The sequence below is a fragment of the Haliaeetus albicilla genome, chromosome 6 (assembly GCF_947461875.1).
Source record: "Haliaeetus albicilla chromosome 6, bHalAlb1.1, whole genome shotgun sequence".
Lineage (NCBI taxonomy): Eukaryota > Metazoa > Chordata > Aves > Accipitriformes > Accipitridae > Haliaeetus > Haliaeetus albicilla.
Window position 1 is genome coordinate 21,285,882 of NC_091488.1, and position 20,235 is coordinate 21,306,116.

The window sequence follows — 20,235 nt, forward strand, 5'->3', positions numbered from 1 at the left end:
ACTGATTTATTGATTCAATTTTAAATGTGCCCATTATTTGATCATTGTACTGTTCATCTTTAATTAGCTAATAAAACTGTAGCATATTAGCTTAGAAATATGTCTCATTAAGCGAATATTTGCTTGCTTATGCCTTTCTTTTATAAAATCCATAATTGGCTCATAGAAGTGATTTATTTTCTTAAGTTGTAATATGTGCCATGAACTTTCAGACCACAAGTAACTGCAGATAAGCAGCTTCTGAGCAGTTGGCCCTCCTCCCATGTAAATTCATAAACAGAGATTGAGGTACCTTTGCCCTAATGTCGACCCAAAGCAGAGTTGGATTTACCCAAAGGGTAAATTGGAAAAAAGTAAGAAGAGGGGCAAAGGGGAAGGGGGGAGAGGGGCAAAAGGGAGGAAGAAAAGAAATGCCTCATGCTAGCCAAGTGCTCTGTGGAATTCAAATGCCAGAGTCAAAGCTAGAGATGGAAGTGGACTTCCAGCCACTTAAGAATCAGACCCCCATGTAAGATAGTGTGCTGCCCCATAATGAATGGAACAGATCTCAACCATTAAAACATAACCCTGAGAGAAAGAGAAAAATGACCTTGAAATTTAGATAATAGCCTGATTGTGCAGAATGTGGTGAACTTGAGAACTTCTGCATCAGTTCACTCTCTTCCTATTCCTGAAGTAAGACCTTATCTGCTTGTACTGGGTCTGGCTGGGAATTTTCTTCCTAGCAGCCTGTATGGTGCTGTGCTTTGTATTTGTGGCTGAAACAGTCATGATAGCACACCAGTGTCTTGACTATTTCTGAACAGTGCTTGCACAGCTTTCTTACATCCTGCTAGTTACAACAAATCTTTAATATCATAATTGCCCTATAGATGTTTCTCTCAGTTAAGGACAATGATCCTAACACACCATCAATCTAAATCACTGCCTCTCTAACCAAGTGAGGAGCTCTGCACTGATTCAAACCAGCCAGCATCTCAGCCCAGGAATCAAATATTTAAAGAATTCTTTCTATTTATTTCATAGTTGTTCATCATTTTCTTGGAAAGCCACATTTCCAATAAAATCACAGTATCAGAAATGAACTTGCCACTACATTCACCTCTTACAGCAGAGAGTACAATTCTGTTTTGAGAGCATTAACCAGAGACACAAGATTACATACACTATAGGAACACTGTAGATGAAAAAAGAGTAAAAAAGGCTCCATACACATTTCTAACAAATTACTGGACATATTAATTGCTAATATATAAGCTGGATGTAGAAGTTAAAGTCTGAATTAACTATCTAAAATGATATTTTCTAGAAGGATTATCAACAGGAAAATTACATATTAAAAAAAAAGTGTAATTTAAGTTCTTTAAATCATCTGCTCTTATCCAAATGTTCACTTAATAAGTACAAATCAAAAGACAAAATAATGATTGCAATGTTTACAAGAACATTAACAAGACAAAATAGTTACACATGCAGATAGAGTGAGAAAATTATTTTGCTGACACTCATTTAGATAATCTAAACAATATTCCCATGAAAGATTTAATTAAAAAGTAAATAAAACCAATAAGTTTTCTTTTACTATTAATGAAAATAAATTACTTGTCATAAAGTATCAGTGAGTGAACCACAGGCTCTTTCCTTCTACTTATGACTGCACAAATCCTGAAGCAAAACCATACATAACAAAAGAAAATATATAAATCAAGTGAATGTAACTAAGCAGCAATGTGACCCTCTTTTGTAGCTAAAGGAGTATCACTTTGCTTTTCTACTGCAATACTGTTGTTTTTTTTTAAATTTTGTAACATCTTTCTGCTGAGTTCCTCATATGTGAGCTGCTGGAGTATGAATGGAAACAGCACTGCTCCACTGACTCTTGGTGAGTTTACCCTTTCTGTATGAAATAGACTCACATTTGAAAATAATTACTTGTCTCCTTCATATTGGTTGAAATCAGTGACCTTGGCAGTGGATGGAAGTCACAGTTGGTTGATCTAGTCTTTTCCACTGGCTGGACACAGGAGGGAGTTTCATATCACAAAATGCTCAGCTGTTCCCAATGCTGTGGACTGTCAGAGTAAAACAAAGGCTAAAGGCGTTGCTAGCAACAGGAACATAAAGGTTTATAGCAGCTTCAAATTTCTCTACGAGCCACTCTCAAAAAAACCCCAAATACATTAAAAGTCAATTTAGGTATCTCAGATATTTTTGACTCATTCTATTTCTTTTATTAAAAAAAATCTGCTATGAAAGTCTAGAGATAGTTCTGCCTAAGTGAATACTTACTTATTTAAATAATCCTGGTAAATCTTGTACATATGAAACAAACAACATACATTTCTTGACTGATTCAATATACAATTTAAGTTTAAATAGCTCTTTTTTCTTGTGGAATGACAATTAATTTTCTAAACAGAGTTTTGTTTAAAAAAAACCAAAACAACAGAAAGGTAAATAAGCACATTCATCTGTTCTATTAAATTCTTAAGAGAACAAGTCACAATGAATCACTGACTCTTTTTTGTACTTTTGGATGGTCTGTACACTCACTTCAAGTTCCCTGAAAAAAATGCTTTTTTAATTTTAATAGACTAGAACAGGAAAAACTTTTTTTCTTTTTAATCTGTAAATTGATTATGAATATCTTATTGGCTGTATTTGTGATCTGATGTTTAAAATTCATATTTAATTATTGTTAGTCACAGGAATTATTAGAACATTAACTCTCATTTATCTTGAAAGTCGCAGTAGCTAGTTCTGGGGCTTCAAGATTTGCAAACATATCTAAATGCTCACCCCCTACTGAAGTCAATGGGTACATAAGATTACCACATACTTGACAGCGTAGAGGAGAGTGAAGAGAAACAGGCTGCCTAGAGGTCCCATGTGTTAGAGAGAGAAAGGAATGAGATGGTCTTGTGTAGACCTCCTAAATGCCAAAAACTAGGACTATATTTATAGGTATCTAAGTAAAGATCTGCTGTACAAGAATCTCAAACTCTTCATGCTTTCAAAAACTAACCTACTTCTGGCCATTAACACAGAGCTTTTAACTTCTCCTACCCAGAACCTTTCAATGCTTTCTAAACCAAATTCCTAGCTCATGACCACAGTCCATCTCATGACCTCGTGCTATTTTCAATCCACTTTTCTCCTCCTTGCCTCAAATCTCTAACTTAAATCCCGTCAGATTTTCTGAATCCCCTCTGGCTGTTGTCACCCTCTGCAAGCATCCTACAGGTTGCTTTGTCTGTTTGAGACGTCTCCTTGAACTTCTCTGAAGACACACACTCTCACTGTTTTTAGGTGAAGTTCAGATGTAGGTGGCACTCACCAAAAATCTGTTCCCACTGGTCTTATGAATATGAATGAGACTGAGTAGTTACTGAAGATGTTACATCTTTTCTTCCCCCCCCTTTTTTTTTGCATTCTTTCTCTACCATTAGACCAACATTAAATTTATTTAGATACACGGATTAAAGTTACATTCAGTATTTTTGTTCATACAAAGTAATTGTGAACTTCACATCTGTGGTCATATTTCTGAAGTGTGAATTAGATTATTGCCAGATGATCTCCTTGCACTAGATGCTCTTACTATTAGCTTCATAAATTCTATTTATTTCTCCAGTGGACCAAGTAGTGTTTGTCCCATGGAAAGTGTGTTACGGCTGTGGGCAACTCGCTAGGCTGCTGGCTAGACCTTCAAGGTTATGCTAACTGGACAGGACGTGGCAGACTACTGGACAAGCATGAGAAATTGCTATACTTGACAGGTAACAGTGTGAGAATCTGACAGAAGTTACAGACACTGCCAGGAAGGATGGTTGGATTTCATAGGTGGTTACACAGGTTGTTGTGATCCGGTCTGTGCCAGGCTTCGCAGACACTTAGAGGGCAGTCTTGAGAATGTTTAGGGGACTAAAACCTTGCAAGGGCAACAGTGCTTAAATATCATCTCTACCTTATAAGGCTGAGATTGGGGTACAGGTGTAGTAAAACTAGAACCATGGGGGAAAATATAGTTGGGCAGGTTGTCTGGGAGGACACTGGGGTGGAGAAAGGGAAGTACAAGAGTACCAAAAAGAAGAGTTGGAAAACAGGAAAATGGATGTTACACAAATGACATAAGCAGGGATGTACTTGCTAGGAAGCCCAGCATGTGGTCAGCACAGCCAGTGCAGAACAATAAAGCAAACCCATTGTTCTGACCATAACACAAAAATCAAATCTGCTTTGTCCATCAGGAGGAAGTGAGCAAGGGACCACCTGGATGGAAGAAGGTTCAAGCACTCTGGAACCATCACACCAGCCACCCCTAACAAAGTGTATTGGATTTGTTAATCTCAATGGTCTGGACCAGAGCTGTTGTCTCCACTACATGCAGAAAATACAAATATGGGTACATATATTGGATTGTCTATGAAGAGTATATACAATCTTTGTTCACATTTTCTGTAATTTCTGTGCCAAGACTCTAATATCTGTGTTTGGGTAGCATGCATTCCAACTGCATTCTATACCCCATGTGAAATATGGCACTTTAGGTGTGAATAACTTGTCTGCAGGCATAACTCCTTGCCATATAAAGATTACGCAGTTAAGTAACCCTTAACTTGTAGCTTATCAGCACATACATTGGGAATTGGATGAATTCAATGTAAATTAAAGCAAAAACATATAGGCAAATACTTTAGAAATACCCTGCATCTCTAATGTTTATTTAGAAGTTAAAGAAGGCTTCCTAAGAATAAGCTTTTAATTCTGATGTCCTGGCTAAATTTCAGGTCAGGTAATTACACTCTGCCTGCTTCATTTTCCCTTGCATTTTTAATTAGATTCAGCATTCTTCTGATTTTGTCCTAAGCTATTTTACAGTGCGGCTGTGCTCTATTAACTACTGCAGCTTACTATGCCACAAATGTACTGCAGAACTGGCTGAAACAATTTCTTTCTATATAGCTTGTAATGTAAAAGAGTTTTGAGGCATTCCAGGAAGAATAGCTCTCTATAAACATACAGACACTTATCATGAAATGAATGTAGCAAGCAAAGGTTGGCCAGCCTCTCTGGTCATGATCCAACAAAGCACTTCAACACATGCAGGCTTCTTTTGGCTTCATCTCCCATGTGTAATTATTTTGCTAGATTTGTGTTCAAAAAGAGGAAATTCTGTCTGATGTGCAATCAGAAGTACTAGTGAGGGTTCTATACAGTCTTTGACCCTAATCCCTCATTTGGAGCCGATTGCCACAATTTCTGCTCTCTCAGTTCAAGTCATGGTGTTTGCAGCAGCAACCATGCAGCTTTTCAGGGAAAGAGTAAAGTGGGCAATAAAGCAGATTACTGTATGTTCTCAAGGGGAAAAGGATATCATTAACTTTCACCTCACAATTGCCTTTAAGGGGAAATCAAAATATACCTCATCACTGACACAGAAAAATACCATGGTAATCTTCCGTTGTAATAAACTTGTCTTTGCTATACAGGATGCTTTGAGAGCTATATAGCTGATATGCACATCCTTTTTTTCATAGCTGATTTTATTAAATTAGATGCTCAGGCTGATTAATGGAACTTCTACATTACCTTTGCCTTCCTTTTGTAAGCATCAGTTATTAAAACTACCATGGATAATGATATCTTACCACAATGCTTCTGTATTCCTTTTACAATATATACTAGATTAGAATGGCAGACCCAGATCCCTACTATTGTGTTTGTTTTCTCTTCATGATGTAGTAAGGGTTGTTAACTGACAACTTACAAGAATTATCAAAATAAGATTATTATTTAGGGAACTGATTACCCCAAAAAACATAAACACAAGAGAAACTTGTTCTCAAAGAGCAGAAACTCTCCTTTTTTAAAGAACATGAAGATACTGTTCTCCAAAGGTATTTGAAAGTAATAGTATGGATACAAAGGATACAAAAGCTGGGTAGTCCTCTACAAACATGTTTACCTCCTACCTTCTCTGCAGAGAGAAGTAGTTCACTTTTAAAACAAAGAATTCTAGGAAGCCTTTTTGAAATTATTTTATAAATACTAAAATCTTAATTCTCTTAATCAAAAAGAAAAATCTCATTTTGATTACAAGCTTAAATTTAGATATAAAGAATGGAAAGATACCATTATTCTTTAAATGCAATACTATAAGTTGTCTGTGTGTGATGGTCTTTTTAAGACATTTTTAAGACATTTGACATAAAAGGCAAGTATCTGATGCTGAAAAACTAGAACTGACTGAAATATTTTTCAAGAATGTCTCTTCAGAGAAATGCACAGATTGGTAACATGAAAACATTTAACAGGTTTGCATTGATTTTGCTTCATTGTTTGCTAGGCAACTGCTTCATTTAGTAGCTCCAATACTGATTGCACAGATTCTGGAAAAAAACATTGTAATCAACCTACTTCTGTATCGACGTGATGGGGCATAGAAACCACACAATAGCAGACATGGTGTTAATGGGAGCCAAATGGTTTGATTAGCCCTTGAGGTTTGTCATGGTTTAACCCCAGCCAGCAACTAAGCACGACCAAAGCCATTCTATCACTCCCCTCCTCAGCTAGACAGAGGAGAGAAAATATAACAAAAGGCTCATGGGTTAAGGACAGGGAGAGATCACTCAACCAACTACCGTCACAGGCAAAACAGACTCAAATTGGGGAAATTAGTTTCATTTATTACTAATCAAATCAGAGTAGGGTAATGAGAAATAAAACCAAATCTTAAAACACCTTCCCCTCACCCATCTCTTCTTCCCAGGCACAGCTTCACTCCCAGATTCTCTACCTACGCCCACCAGTGGTGCAGGGGGAAGGGGGTTACGGTCAGTCCATCACACGTTGTCTCTGCCGCTCCTTCCTCTTCAGAGGAGGAGGACTCCTCACACTCTTCCCCTGCTCCAGTGTGGCGTCCCTCCCATGGGAGGGAGTGCCTCACAAACTTCTCTGATGTGAGTCTTTCCCACAGGCTGCAGTTCTTCATGAACTGCTCCAGCATGGGTGTCTTCCACGGGCTGCAGTCCTTCAGGCACAGACTGCTCCAGCGTGGGTCACCTGTGGGGTCACAAGTCCTGCCAGAAAACCTGCTCCAGCGTGGGGTCCTTTCTCCATGGGGCCACAGGTCCTGCCAGGAGCCAGCAGCGTGGGCTTCCCATGAGGTCACAGCCTCCTTCAAGCATCCACCTGCTCCGGCATGGGGTCCTCTATGGGCTGCAGGTGGAGATCTGCTCCACTGTGGACCGCCCTGGGCTGCAGAAGGATAGCCTGCCTCACCATGGTCTTCCCCACAGACTGCAGGGGAATCTCTGCTCAGGCGCCTGGAGCACTTCCTCCCCCTCCTTCTTCATTGACCTTGGTGTCTGCAGGGTTGTTTCTCTCACATGTTCTCACTCCTCTCTCTGGCTGCAGTTTCTGTTGCATAGGGGTTGTTTTCCCCCTTCTTAAATCTGTTCTTCCACAGGTGCTACCACCGTCGCTGATGGGCTCGGCCTCGGCCAGTGATGGGTCCATCTTGGAGCCGGCTGGCATTGGCTCTGTGGGACATAGGGGAAGCTTTTAGCAGCTTCTCACAGAAGCCACCCCTGTAGCCCCCCCGCTACCAAAACCTTGACACACAAACTAATACAAGGCTGAACCTAGATATGGACAAACAATTGAATTAGGCGTTAGAACATGCAGTTTCCTATGAAGCACAATGGGACTACTCTTGAGAGAAGTACTAGCTCCTGAAAAAAGGTGTGAGAAAAGAAACTACCTTTGAATCACTGTTTCATAGTAAATATATGGCTACATTAAAAGAAAATATTCAGTTGATTTTGACATTTTGCTTATTTTTTTTTCCTACTAAAAGACATCATGACAAGCTTCTGGTCTCATAATTTAAAGGAGAGGAACTAAAAATTACTCTAAATACAGGAATCACATCAGTAAAATAATCTATGAGAAAGCACCAGACAGTGTTAATATATACTACCTACTTGTACTATCTGTAATATTCTTATGCACTTCCATACAATTTTGAAAGGTGAGCTTACGCAGCTGTCTGTAGGAGAAAGTATACCTATTGTGTAACCACATTTTAATTACACTTTTTTTCTTTAATCAACTTGCAACTGTACTTCGTATTATTCTAACAGCATGTATTTGTGAGAAGAAACAGAGAAAGTTGCTTCTGAAATGAAAGGAACGAAATTTCAGCAATTAAAAAAGTCACTGCAAACCCTTAAGACACTTATGAAATCTTGGGTAAGAGAAATTCATCCTAGTGTATATGCTGGCGTGCTACATCGACCTACAGGCAATGCTGAGTCTTGTTCTCACATAGCCAATCCATGCACTGTGGAAATGGAAGCTAGAAAACAAGTAGCTTTAGCTTAACCTCCTTTTGGATCAGAGAGACATTAGCAGCTAATTTTTCATCTTGGATATACTGTGATTGCAGTCTTATAGTGATTTTGAAATTAGATAAATGCTTTACGGTTGTCACTATAAAATATTTCTTGCACAGTCAGAAAGAATTATATATTTTGTTATCCAGGCTCTCCTCTCACATCACTAAGAGCTAGATTTTGTCATTTTAAGAGAGAAATTTTCCAACTGGATGTCCTTTAAAAAAGTAAAATACCATAAACATGCCAAACATTTCAAATCCTAGAGATTGCACTCCCTTAAGTGCCAAGCAAAAAAAGTCTAGATTTCCAACCTAGTAAACAATGCACCACAGATTAAACAAAAGACAATCCAAACTACTCTAGATATTACTAAGCTAAACCCTGATGTTTTCTGTGCACAGTACTCAATTTAAAAAGGTGTAGTAAGTATTTACATAAATATCATAATTGAGACTTTTAACTCTATTTCAACACCATAAAGTGCTCCTAATGTTATCTTAAACCAGCCCTATTAAGACTTCCTATTTCCTTGTTAGTAATACTCTAGCCAGTATTGTGTCAATATTTTTTTATTCTTTTGTCAATAGATCTCAGCCCAGGAGAACAAAAAAACAGCATGATGGTGAAAACAAAGGTAAAAATTGTAAGTTTTTAGTCTGTTTTGCCTTATTTGAAGGCTTGTGTCCAGGTGTTGGGTTCGGCATCCGGAAGATCTCGCGATGTTACGGAAAGACGGAGGGTTAGTAGCAGCCTTATGACGTATCTGTAATCCCCGCCTACCCTTGTTAGTATAAAAGGAATCAACTGCGCAATAAAAGGCGGAAGTGGGCGCCCACACTGTGTGTGTTATCTGTCTCTTCCCCTGGTCCGGGCCGACCAGTGATCTAATCGTGGTACCTTGATATGTAGCGAATGCTACATAGTGGTGACCCCAACGTGATCGGTCGCACAGGCGACGATGGAACTTGCGAAAGTGATTAAGGTATTGAAGGTGTTAGCTGATGAGGTGGGTGCCCGCGGAACAATTAGGAAGGGCCCCATGGGCGAATGCATCCAGTGGATGTTGCGCCGGGGAGGCATTGGTTCTCCTAGAGAAGTTCTAAACCCCCCAAAATGGGGAGAGATTCGGGAGCTTTTGCTCCAATCTGCGCTCGGGGGCGAGCGCAGAGCTGCAGAACAATTACAAACTTGGGGAAAAGTGGAGAGGGTGGTTACGGAAGGACAGAAAGCTGGGGCGTGCTGGTTGGCGGCACGAGCTGCTTTGTTTGCAGATGAGGCGCCGCCTCAGGAACAACGGGAGACAGTGCCCCCAGGGACAGTAAGTCAGACTCAGACGGAGTGGGCGACCGTGGAGAGGGGTTCACAGACCGATCTCTCTCTGATTAAGGGCGGGGACGCGGAAGGTACGGCGGAGACTGAGGTTTTTTCCTGTTGAAGCAGCATCAGCGGGGCCAGATGTGCCCCCCCCCCGGAAGTTTCTATGGGAAGAATTATGGCGGGTGGTTCGGAGGGACTTAGAGGAATGCCTCTTCGACTGGGTTCCAGGCAGGGATGTTAAGGGACATTTATACCGTAAGTTGAGAGAGTGGGAGGAACGGCCACCCGCGGAGGAAATAATTAGGAGACTGCAGGGGTTGGGGATGGTGGTAGAGGAGGAAATACCCCCCCAGGAGGGAAATCAGGCACCCTTGCTGGGAGAGCGGACTGAGCCTCCTGGGACCGAGCCTCCTGTGCCTGTGCCTCCTGTGCCTGTGCCTGCTGAGCCTGTGCCTGCTGAGCCTTTGCCAGTGGAGCCTGTACCTGTTGGGCCTTTACCTGAGTCTAAGCCTGCTGCACCATCTACTGTGCCTTTGCTGGAATGGGTTAAACCCTCGTCTGGGTCCTTCCGGAAGTGGCGCGAGGTGCCAGTACAGGGCAATTCTGATAGTTCTGACGAAGAGAAGGTGGATGGTGTAATACGGAGGCCATCGAAATCTGCGCCACAGATTCGGACAGAGGAGGGACCAAACGCTTTGCAGAGAGTACAGGGTCTGTTGCGAAGGCTTGAGGGGGCCATACAGAATGCGGAGCGTATGGTGCCGTTAATGCCCCCCACACAGGGGGCCGGGGATGGCCAGGAAGGGGGCACCCAAAAGGGCACAGACTGGCGACTGGTGGCCAAAGAATGTTGCCTTTCAGGGGTTCAGTTCCAGCCAGACGTTCTCCCTATTCGTGCAGCGGCGCGGGGAGGGTATGAGTGGACACCTTTTGATGTAAAGACCGTTCGGGAACTTGCGAGTACTGTGCAGGCGCATGGAGTGAATTCCGCGCAGGTGCTTACTTTGTTTGAATGTCTGCTTTCAACGTCTGTTGCGCCCTTTGATGTGATACAGCTGATGAGAGGGGTACTGCCCCCATCATTGCTGTTGTTGTTTAAGGAGGAATGGCGAGCTCAGTGCCTTAAGATCATGACCGGTGCTCAGGCTCCTGGTCGCCACCTAGCAGGGGTGACCATAGAACAACTCATGGGGGAGGGGCAGTTTGTGACACCTCAGGTGCAGGCGCAGGCACAGGGCATGCGCGGACGTGACTTTGCGGCAGTTGCGACTACCACTTTGGCCGCATTTAAGTGTGTCGCAGCTATGGACAGAGCAGATCCCCCCTGTGTAAAGATCTGCCAGGGGATTGCCGAGAGGTTTACTGCTTTTTTAGATCAGCTTCAGCTTGCTATACAGGCTGCAAACCCTCCAGAGATGGCTAAGGAAGCAATTGTGGTTGAGTGTGCTAAGGCTCAAGTCAACCCGCAGACCGCAGGGCTTCTCTCTCATCTGCCAGCGGGTTCATCGTTAGGTGAAGTAATACGTCACGTACTGGAAAGAGAGCAGCAACAGGAAGCGCGTCCGATAGCGGCGGCTTTGGAACAAGTTTTGCAAGCGGGTACAGGCGCTTGTCACCGATGTGGGGGTAGGGGCCATATAGCTAGGAATTGCGCAACCAGACCCGGAGGGTCGACTCAGGAGGTAGGGGCGGGCAACCTCCGTTGTTGGAGATGTGGTAGGCTCGGCCACAGAGCTCGAGACTGCCGTGTACCCGGGGTCCAGCAGGGGGCTCCGGGGTATGCAAAACAACGAGAACCGATGTGGGGAAATGGTATGGGGGGAGGGATGGGGTCCGGGCCCTCCCCTTTAAATTTTGTACAGGACCCAGCGACAACAACTCAGGATCAAACGATACTCCCGTGGAACTGACCGCCGAGAAGGAGGGACAGGATCAGGGCAATGTAACAACAGTTCCAATAGTTCCTCCTGTTGCCCAAATAGCATTGATCATGGGCATGAAAACCCGTCCGGAAAGTGTGATCACTTTAGAGGTGGAACCGCCCCTTTCTCCACGAAGCATTAGTCTGCTGGCCCTATTAGATAGGGGACCGGATGTCACTGTGATTCTGGTTCATGTCTGGCCCCCAGGGTGGCCCACCATAATACAAGGGCAATTAATAGGGGTGGGGGGGCGCAAGAGTCGAGGAAAAGTAAAGCCCTGGTAAAAACCACTCTTGCCCAGCCTACAACTGCTGCAGATGCTGATAGGGTGGCGTGGTGCAACCCGATGGTGGCAGTGGTCCCGACAGCTATTCTTGGGCGCTGCTGCCTACAGTGTTGGGGATGTCACCTTTCCACGGATTTTTAATGATGGCCACTGCTGTCTGCCGTCCCTTGAAGCTCACTTGGCTAACGGACAAGCCAGTGTGGGTGGAGCAGTGGCCAATGACTGAGGAGAAGCGGGTGGCAGTAGTAGAATTAGTGCAAAGGGAAGTGCAAATGGGCCATCTTGAACCCTCCACCAGTCCCTGGAATACTCCTGTATTTGTCATAAAGAAAAAGTCAGGGGCGTGGTGACTCCTCCATGACTTGCGATCAGTCAATGCCTGCTTACAGGACATGGGGGCTTTACAGCCAGGACTGCCCTCTCAGGCCATTGTGCCGAAAGGACAAGGTGTCATTGTGATTGATATAAAAGATTGTTTTTTCAGTATTCCCTTACACCCAGGAGATCGTGAGCGGTTTGCCTTCTCTATCCCGGAGAGGAACCATCAAGCGCCCATGCAACGGTATCAGTGGAAAATGCTCCCTCAAGGCATGAAAAATTCGCCAACTCTCTGTCAGATCGCGGTAGGTAAGGCCTTGCATTCTTTGCGAAAAGACTACCCGGAGGCCACCATCATACATTATATGGACGACATTTTACTGTCCCATCAGGATGAGTCTGTGTTGCAACGCCTTTATGATCAGACAGTCCAACAACTAAGTGAGTATGGGCTACACATATCCCCTAACAAAACACAAATGGGACCTTCTGTTAGTTATCTAGGCACTCAAGTAACCCCCCGCACAGTCACTGCTCAAAGTTTTATGGTCCCTGACCAAGTGTATACTTTACATGATGCCCAAAAGTTAGTAGGCAAACTATTGTGGCTGAGGAACTTCATTCCCATTGTGGAAGATGAAATGAATCTCTTGTACCAACTACTCCGGGGCAGGGGAACCCTTGCAGACGCCACGTGTATTGCAACCAGTACAACGTGAGTTGCTAGAAAACATAGCCCAACGGGCCCAGCAGTGGGGCCTGCAGAGCTTTCGACCCACACAGCCAATTGATGCGCGGCTCTTTGTGGCCAGTCAGAGCTGCCACGGTGTATTGATACAGACTGCAGAAGGCCCGGAGTGGCCCTTTGCATTGTTACATCAGGGTAAGGTACACACAGCCATCATTAGTTGGCCGCTGTTGGTAGCCACCATGATCATGCGTTGCCGAGGGGCTTGTCAACATTTTACTGGCAGAGACCCAAACCGCATTGTTTTGCCCTGCTCCCTAATGCAATGGAATTTGGTTTATCCGCAGGTGTTTGCTTTACAGGGTGCATTAGCGGAGTTTGCAGGGATAATAGCGGGACATGAGGTCCATCCTTGTGGGGAGATCTTGCATGCTTTACCCATTCTTCCAGCACAGCAAGTGGCGAAACACCCTAATGACAGGTGCACAATTTTTACCGACGCGTCCTCCAAGACCAGCAAGGCCGTTTGTGTTTGGAAAGAAGATGGGACATGGCACCAGGTAGTATATACTGAGCCAAGTCGCTCAGTACAGTTTTTGGAGGCTAAGGCAGTGACCATGGCATTGTTACGTTGGCCGACAGAGCCTTTAAATGTGGTCATGGATTCACTGTATGTATATAAGCTTTTGGTTGCGGGGGAATGGGCATTAGCTTCTTCTATGGAGATAGCTGGTATGCTGCTGAATGCCTTACAGTTACGTAGTGCACCTGTTTTCCCTATTCATGTCACCAGTCATTCTGGTCTCCCTGGACCATTAGCTGAAGGGAACAGCCGCGCCAACCAGGCGGCACAAGCGTTGTTGGCTGTTGTTGGCGATGATAACATCACGCCAGCAAGGGCACGCGCGATAATGTTACACCGCCTCTTGCATTGTGGTCCACGAGGCTTGGTGACACTAACGGGCATTTCTCGTGCTGAAGCCAAAGAAATTGTCGCAGCTTGCCCTCATTGTGTCCAAGGACCCCTTTGGGAAGCTGGGGTCAACCCTCGTGGTTTGCGGCCAAATCAGATATGGCAAACAGATATTACAGAAAATGCTCTTTTAAGCCACAGCAGTATTTACATGTTACAGTAGACACCTATAGTAGATATATTCTTGCTACAGCGCATACTAAACAGAATAGTTTGGCAGTTATACAACATTGGCGTGCTTGCATAGCTCAATTAGGTATTCCACAACAGATTAAGACAGACAATGGTGCAGTTTACACTGGGGAAAAGGTGAAATGGTTTTGTGCAACCTGGGCTATTAATCTTATACAGGGCATCCCTTATAATAGCACCAGCCAGGCCATTGTAGAACGAGCACATCAAACCTTAAAGACCTTGCTCAGTCGGCTTAGGGAGGGGGAGTAGGAGGAGCCATCCTGGTTACAGGATAACACACCTGCTCTCCGTACACAGCATCTTCTGTTAACTGCATTAACTTCATTAAATCAGACAGTTCGAGGGGACCTGGAGCAGATGGCGGCGCAGTGACATTTTACGAGCACGGAAGAGAAAGGTCCCTATCCGTTGGTCCGCGTGTGTGACTTTCAGACACACCAATGGGATGGGCCGTTTGAGCTGCGTTGTCTCGGGCGAGGGTATGCTTGTGTACAGATGCCTGAAGGGCTACTGAAATGGGTTCCTAGTCGTATGGTTCGTCCTGCCCCAACCTCATAGTGTTTTCTTCACAGATTGCTTGGGTATCCGCTACAAATTTCTGGCAGTGGATGCAAAACCAACTGGGGAGCCCGATGTGTATCCGAATGACATCCCTCTCAGAGTCCATCGATACGTGCCTTTATGGGACCCGGCTGTCAGAGACGGAGTTGCAGAATTGCTTACAGCCGGGAATCTGGATGCCCCAGATAATAAGCCTTAATTTTCCATTTACCACTTGTGTGGATTACGTTTAGGTGTGTTTAAGACATAGTGTTTAAATTTAGTTGTAGAAATATGCTTATGTTATAGTACTCTGCACAGTTAGTTTTTTGCGTTCATAACAATAGAAATTAGTTAGTCATAGGGAGGGGGAGATGTAGGGTTTGGCGTCCGGAAGATCTCACGATGTTATGGAAAGATGGAGGCTTAGTTGCAGCCCTATGACGTATCTGTAACCCCGCCTACCCTTGTTAATATAAAAGGAATCAACTGCGCAATAAAAGGCGGAAGTTGGCGCTCACACTATGTGTGTTATCTGTCTCTTCCCCTGGTCCGGGCCAACCAGTGATCTAATCGTGGTACCTTGATATGCAGCGAATGCTACATCCAGGTTCTCAAACTGAACGTCAGTTCTTGAAGGCAACAATTAGGTTTATCATGCTTTTACCAATACAAGCTTTTCAGTGTAAAAAAATTCAGAAAAACTGTTCTGTAACTTGGACATAACAAACTAGTAAAAACAGAATGGAAAATTAGACAGGGGTTTTTTTGTGATTTTTTGTTTTAATTCACTCCAGAAAAATATTAAAGTGTTTCAAAATGAAAGCATATTCCAAGCAATTACATCTTACCTACAACTACTTTAGCTTCTTTAAACAATCTGAAGGTCTGTCCCATTAATTTTAACTATATCTTGTTGAAATGGAAAACGTTTCATACACAAGATGTATGTTTTCCAGTTTATCTCCATTTTTATTACTGCAGCAATCACCACCTCTGCTTCAGAGCAATGAGTTGTCTGACAAACTTGATGGCAGACAAGCAGTATTTACACTGTGACCACTGAAGTGCTAGAAGGCTATGGTTCACAGTGAGAAGCAGCTGTGCTTTGAGTGTAATCCTTGTAGTAAAATATCTTTAATTAAAATGTATGATTAAGATCATGCAAAGTGTGAATTGCTATGTTTCTAAATAGACAAGAAAGCTATGGAAAGTTCCAAATCTTTTTTGTTGACTGGAAAATCTCTACAATTTATCCTGTATTTTACCATTCAAATACACCTAAATGTACTTTCTGAATACATCAAAAATGTGCAATGTAGAAGTACAATCTAGTAATGCACTGCAGCACACACTACATTCCAGAAGATAAAAGCCTGGAGGAGGCTTTCCTCTTTTATTTCTTTTTTTTTTTTTTCTCTCTTTTAATTGTAATAAAGACAGGAAACTTCAGCAATTTAGATTAGAAAACAAAAAACACTCTTCTTTCTTCCTTGAAAAAGACAAACATGTACTTTATACCTGAACCAAAATTCTCCTTGTAGTCAGACCCTCATAAAAGAACTGGAAGAGACTTCAGCAAGGAGGAGGAGAAAGGGCATTCACAACTATTTTATCCAAAGGCCAATTTACTCTGAGGTTACTATTCTAATTTAAAGGCTGGAGTAGCTTCTAATAGTGTTTTGACTTCAGAGTGAGAATGACAAGTAAAACACTCTAATATTGACATTATTGCTAAATTCTGCTTTGCTTGTGAACCCATATGGTCACCCTTGAGTTTATCTGCAGTGATCCTTGCAATTTTGGTTCTCCAATTATTCAGATCAAAGTACTGGAATATTTTGCATCTCCTCCAGCAGAAAAAAATACCCTACAATTTATTTCCTTTGTAGTGAAACAAGTCTATGAGGGAGTAGCTGACAAACAGCAATAACCTGGGTCTTTTTTTATGATGGTGTTATGGTAGAGAAAGAGGATATGCTGGAGACTGGGAAGGTGTTCTGGTCCAGTAATCCTGACAACCACAATGAGGCTTTCAAAGGTGGGTGCTATACCTTGCAGAATTTCTTCTCTGTTCCAATGCAGCACACATGAGACAAGGACAGAGGAATATTCATTCTGAAAATTAAATCTAAACTTTTAACTGGAATTTTTTAAGATTTAGAAAGAGTTAAGACAGATGTTAAGTAAAAAATCCAGTACCAATATTGAGAGCATTAATCGGCTCTTGTGCTTCTCCCTTTCAGCATCCACTCTAATGAGTTGTTAATAGGAGCAGTTTAAACAGAGTGAGACCTCTTCAGTCCTTTTGAAAAGAATGCTTTAGTGTACAGAAATCCCTACTGAGTTTAGAAAACTCTGACCTGTAAAAGAATCACCAAGATGGTGGACAGAAGTACCTGCTTTGCAACATGTAAGCATTTAGCATCTAGAGAGGGGCAGGAATTCACATCTCATCTCTTTGGTAATGGTCATGTCTCAGCTGCTTCCCACTTAACATCCAGGCTTTTTAGATCACCCTTTTATGCACCAAATTCTTCTTGGTGAACTGAGGCAGTTTTCCTAAGTTGCTAAATGCCAAATTATAATTTGATTTTCCCTGGAGAAGCAGGTACTTAAATTTGAGGCACTGAAGAACATGTTATAGATGGGTGTAGCATTGGCTGTAGCATTTGATCTCTGATTATTCCTAACTGTGTAATATGACAAAAAACAAAAAGCCAAAATTAATAAAATAAATAGTAAAAAGTAAGATAGCAAGGGGTGAAAGGATGAAGATTCTTAAAAATAATGTATTTCTTATTCCTTTTATTCCACTTGACCCTTGAGAGAATCAGTTCACCCCTTCACCCACATTCTTAATGCCTTTCCACATTAATCGGACTTACAATGGTACATCTGTACAGCTTACCTTGTAAGAGATTACTGAATGCATATGACAGGCATATAGCAAAAGAATCACCATCTATGAATGTGCACTTCATAAACACATATTCTATTACAAATTAAATTCCATCTGAGGGAACATGAAGTTCAGCATTTTAGTTGTCTAATGGAAAGAGCCCTCTACTTTCTGACACTGTTTGCAATCTAACATATCATCTGCCAGCTACAGTCCCCAATTATAAATATTGCTGAAGTAGATAATGCACATTAGTTCCTTAGCAAGCATAATGTAGCATTCAACTTTTCACTCAGTGCTGCCTCAGAGTAGAATAAGAATCCGTTCTTCAAAGTGACAATGAATTCTTTAAAATATTCAACCTTCTCCAGCAAGAATGGGCAAAAGTCTTTTCAATGTATATTATTACTGATTTTTTTAATAGATTACTAGGATATTTTATGGCCAGCTGTCTACCAATATTCTGATCTTTTGCTTTATAGAACTTAGTTTCCTTAGATTAACTATTTCCTTTCAAAAAAAATCAATGTGATAGTTTTGATATCCATGTTTTGTACATGTTGACGCATCCATGAAACTCTACATGGATTTCCATTTTATGCTATGAAAGTCAACAGAAGATAAATGTAGATCCACTCAAGTAATGCAAGAGAATACAAAATATCAAATCCTTCTCATTCTGCTGCTGAGTTCTGTGGGTTACAAGGTTGAGTTCCTCCACTTATGCTGTTTGTTTTCTCACATAGTGCAAGCTAGAAAACATTTTTGCATGCTTTCAAAAATTTCTTATGAACAGTTACCAGATCAGTAGAAATATCCTTCAATATTGATGACCAAAATGACAAACAAGCTCACTCACTGCCTTTCCAATGAGACACAGTTACATATTATCAAGGGAAATACTATTATATAGGAAAAAATATTCATAAGAGATCATAACCACTTTATTTTGATATTTTTTCTTTCAAACTACAATGTATGGCTTTTAAAAGATGGGCTTGCAAAGTGGTTTAAGTAGACTTTGGAAAGGTTCAAATATATCCTAAACAAAACAATTAAAATTATTCTTATTAGGCTTCTCTAAAATTAATCAGCTGAATTAAATTTCCAACAAGTTTTAACACACAGGATTATACAAAGCATTAGGAATGTAAATTTGGAGAGAAACAAACAAACAAATACCAAAACCAGACATTTTCCAAATTATTTCAGTCTTCTCTGACCTTGGTATTCCTAGTCCTGCTGATCAGAAAGATAAGTCAAACTTCATTTTGACAAAGAGACTCATAAATTGTTTCTATACTGAAAACTAATACCTACAATTGATTGCACTGTCACTATAAACCATTGCCATCCAGACCATTCCTCATATCCAGCAGTGTATTTCAAGTGTTTATTTTGCAATAAAAGACACTTTAAAGCACTGTATCAGCTATGAGTAATAATGTCTCTCAGAGTCTACAAAGAAAAGAAATCTCTCCAATGTCTGATTCTGGAAAATCAGAAAAAAATAGGGCAAAAATAGGTTAAATACAGGAATTCATAAAGGATCTTTTATTACACAAACATATTTAGCAAGACATCTGCATGATCAATCACAGATATAGCTGAAATGGAAATTGTTTCTTTAATCCTACATGAAACCTATTGTAATAATTTGGGGGCTAAGATTATTAGCCCCCAAACCTACATATTGTTCTAAGATCACTCAGAAGACTGAAGAAGCTTACATAGTCAATAGAAAGATGATATTGTCAAGAGAGAGGTAGTGACTTCATGACACAGAGGATTAGGGGGAATGGAGCGGAAAAGAAGTCAGAGCATCTGCATCAGATGTTTATGCAGATGGTGTAGCTATTCCTTAGTCTACTCATTGGTAAGATGTCTAAACACAGAAGTGAGGTAGGTACAAGATGGAGATTTTTGAACACAGATGATAGAATTCCTACATAACATTTACATTTCTGCCTTTTCTGCTATTGAAAGGGATTATAAAGACCCATTTCAACTGGGATGGGGGTCTACGTACTTTCAAGCATATGAGCAATACAAAAGTAGAACAGAGTTACTGTACCTGTTGCAATGCAACTGGAATACATCTCAGGTATCAAAAGGGACAAAAATTTTTCATTCATTTAACTAATATCAATTGTATTTGACTTGTTGCACCAACTTTCTCTCGGTTCTGCCCACACAATTCTATCATGACTGGTGTTTGTTGAAGTCAGCAGGGTCACGCAAAAACATCCAGTGAACAATAGCAAACAGAACAAGTTCATAAAAATCATAATCTATTCTCAATTCATGAACCAAGAAAGATATATTCACTGAGTATAAAAGAAGACTGACATTCATTCGATGAGCCCCTTAACATTAATGTCCCCATGACTGCGTAGTACAACCTTGACTGAAGAAAATGTATGCTTTAGTTCTTTATACTTTAAAAGCTATCACCACAAGCAAGCTGGAAGGCTTTTTATAAAACCCTATTTATTCATCAAGAATACACTGTTTGTTATCTTAATGGTATCTGTGAAACACTATGAATCACTATCTATTCCTATTAATTCTACTTTAATATTTCTCCCCTCTCCTGTTCTCTCAACTCCATTTGGAGAAGTTGATGAGGCTGAATAAAGACTGTAATAACAGGATTTAATGGGTATAGTATCTGTAGGTAAACAAGGTC

General features: G+C 41.5%; 1 protein-coding gene and 1 long non-coding RNA gene across 2 annotated transcripts in view; one reads left to right on the forward strand and one right to left on the reverse strand.

Moving 5' to 3' along the window:
- Positions 1–20,235, reverse strand: part of LOC138685592 (uncharacterized) — a 386,320-nt gene that overhangs the window by 291,295 nt on the left and 74,790 nt on the right. The window lies entirely within an intron of this gene.
- Positions 9,229–11,928, forward strand: LOC138685757 (uncharacterized). The gene is made up of 3 exons (XM_069786102.1): positions 9,229–10,141; positions 10,232–11,321; positions 11,585–11,928. Exons 1-3 carry the CDS (start codon positions 10,046–10,048, stop codon positions 11,926–11,928), a joined length of 1,530 nt encoding a protein of 509 aa, XP_069642203.1. The 5' UTR covers positions 9,229–10,045.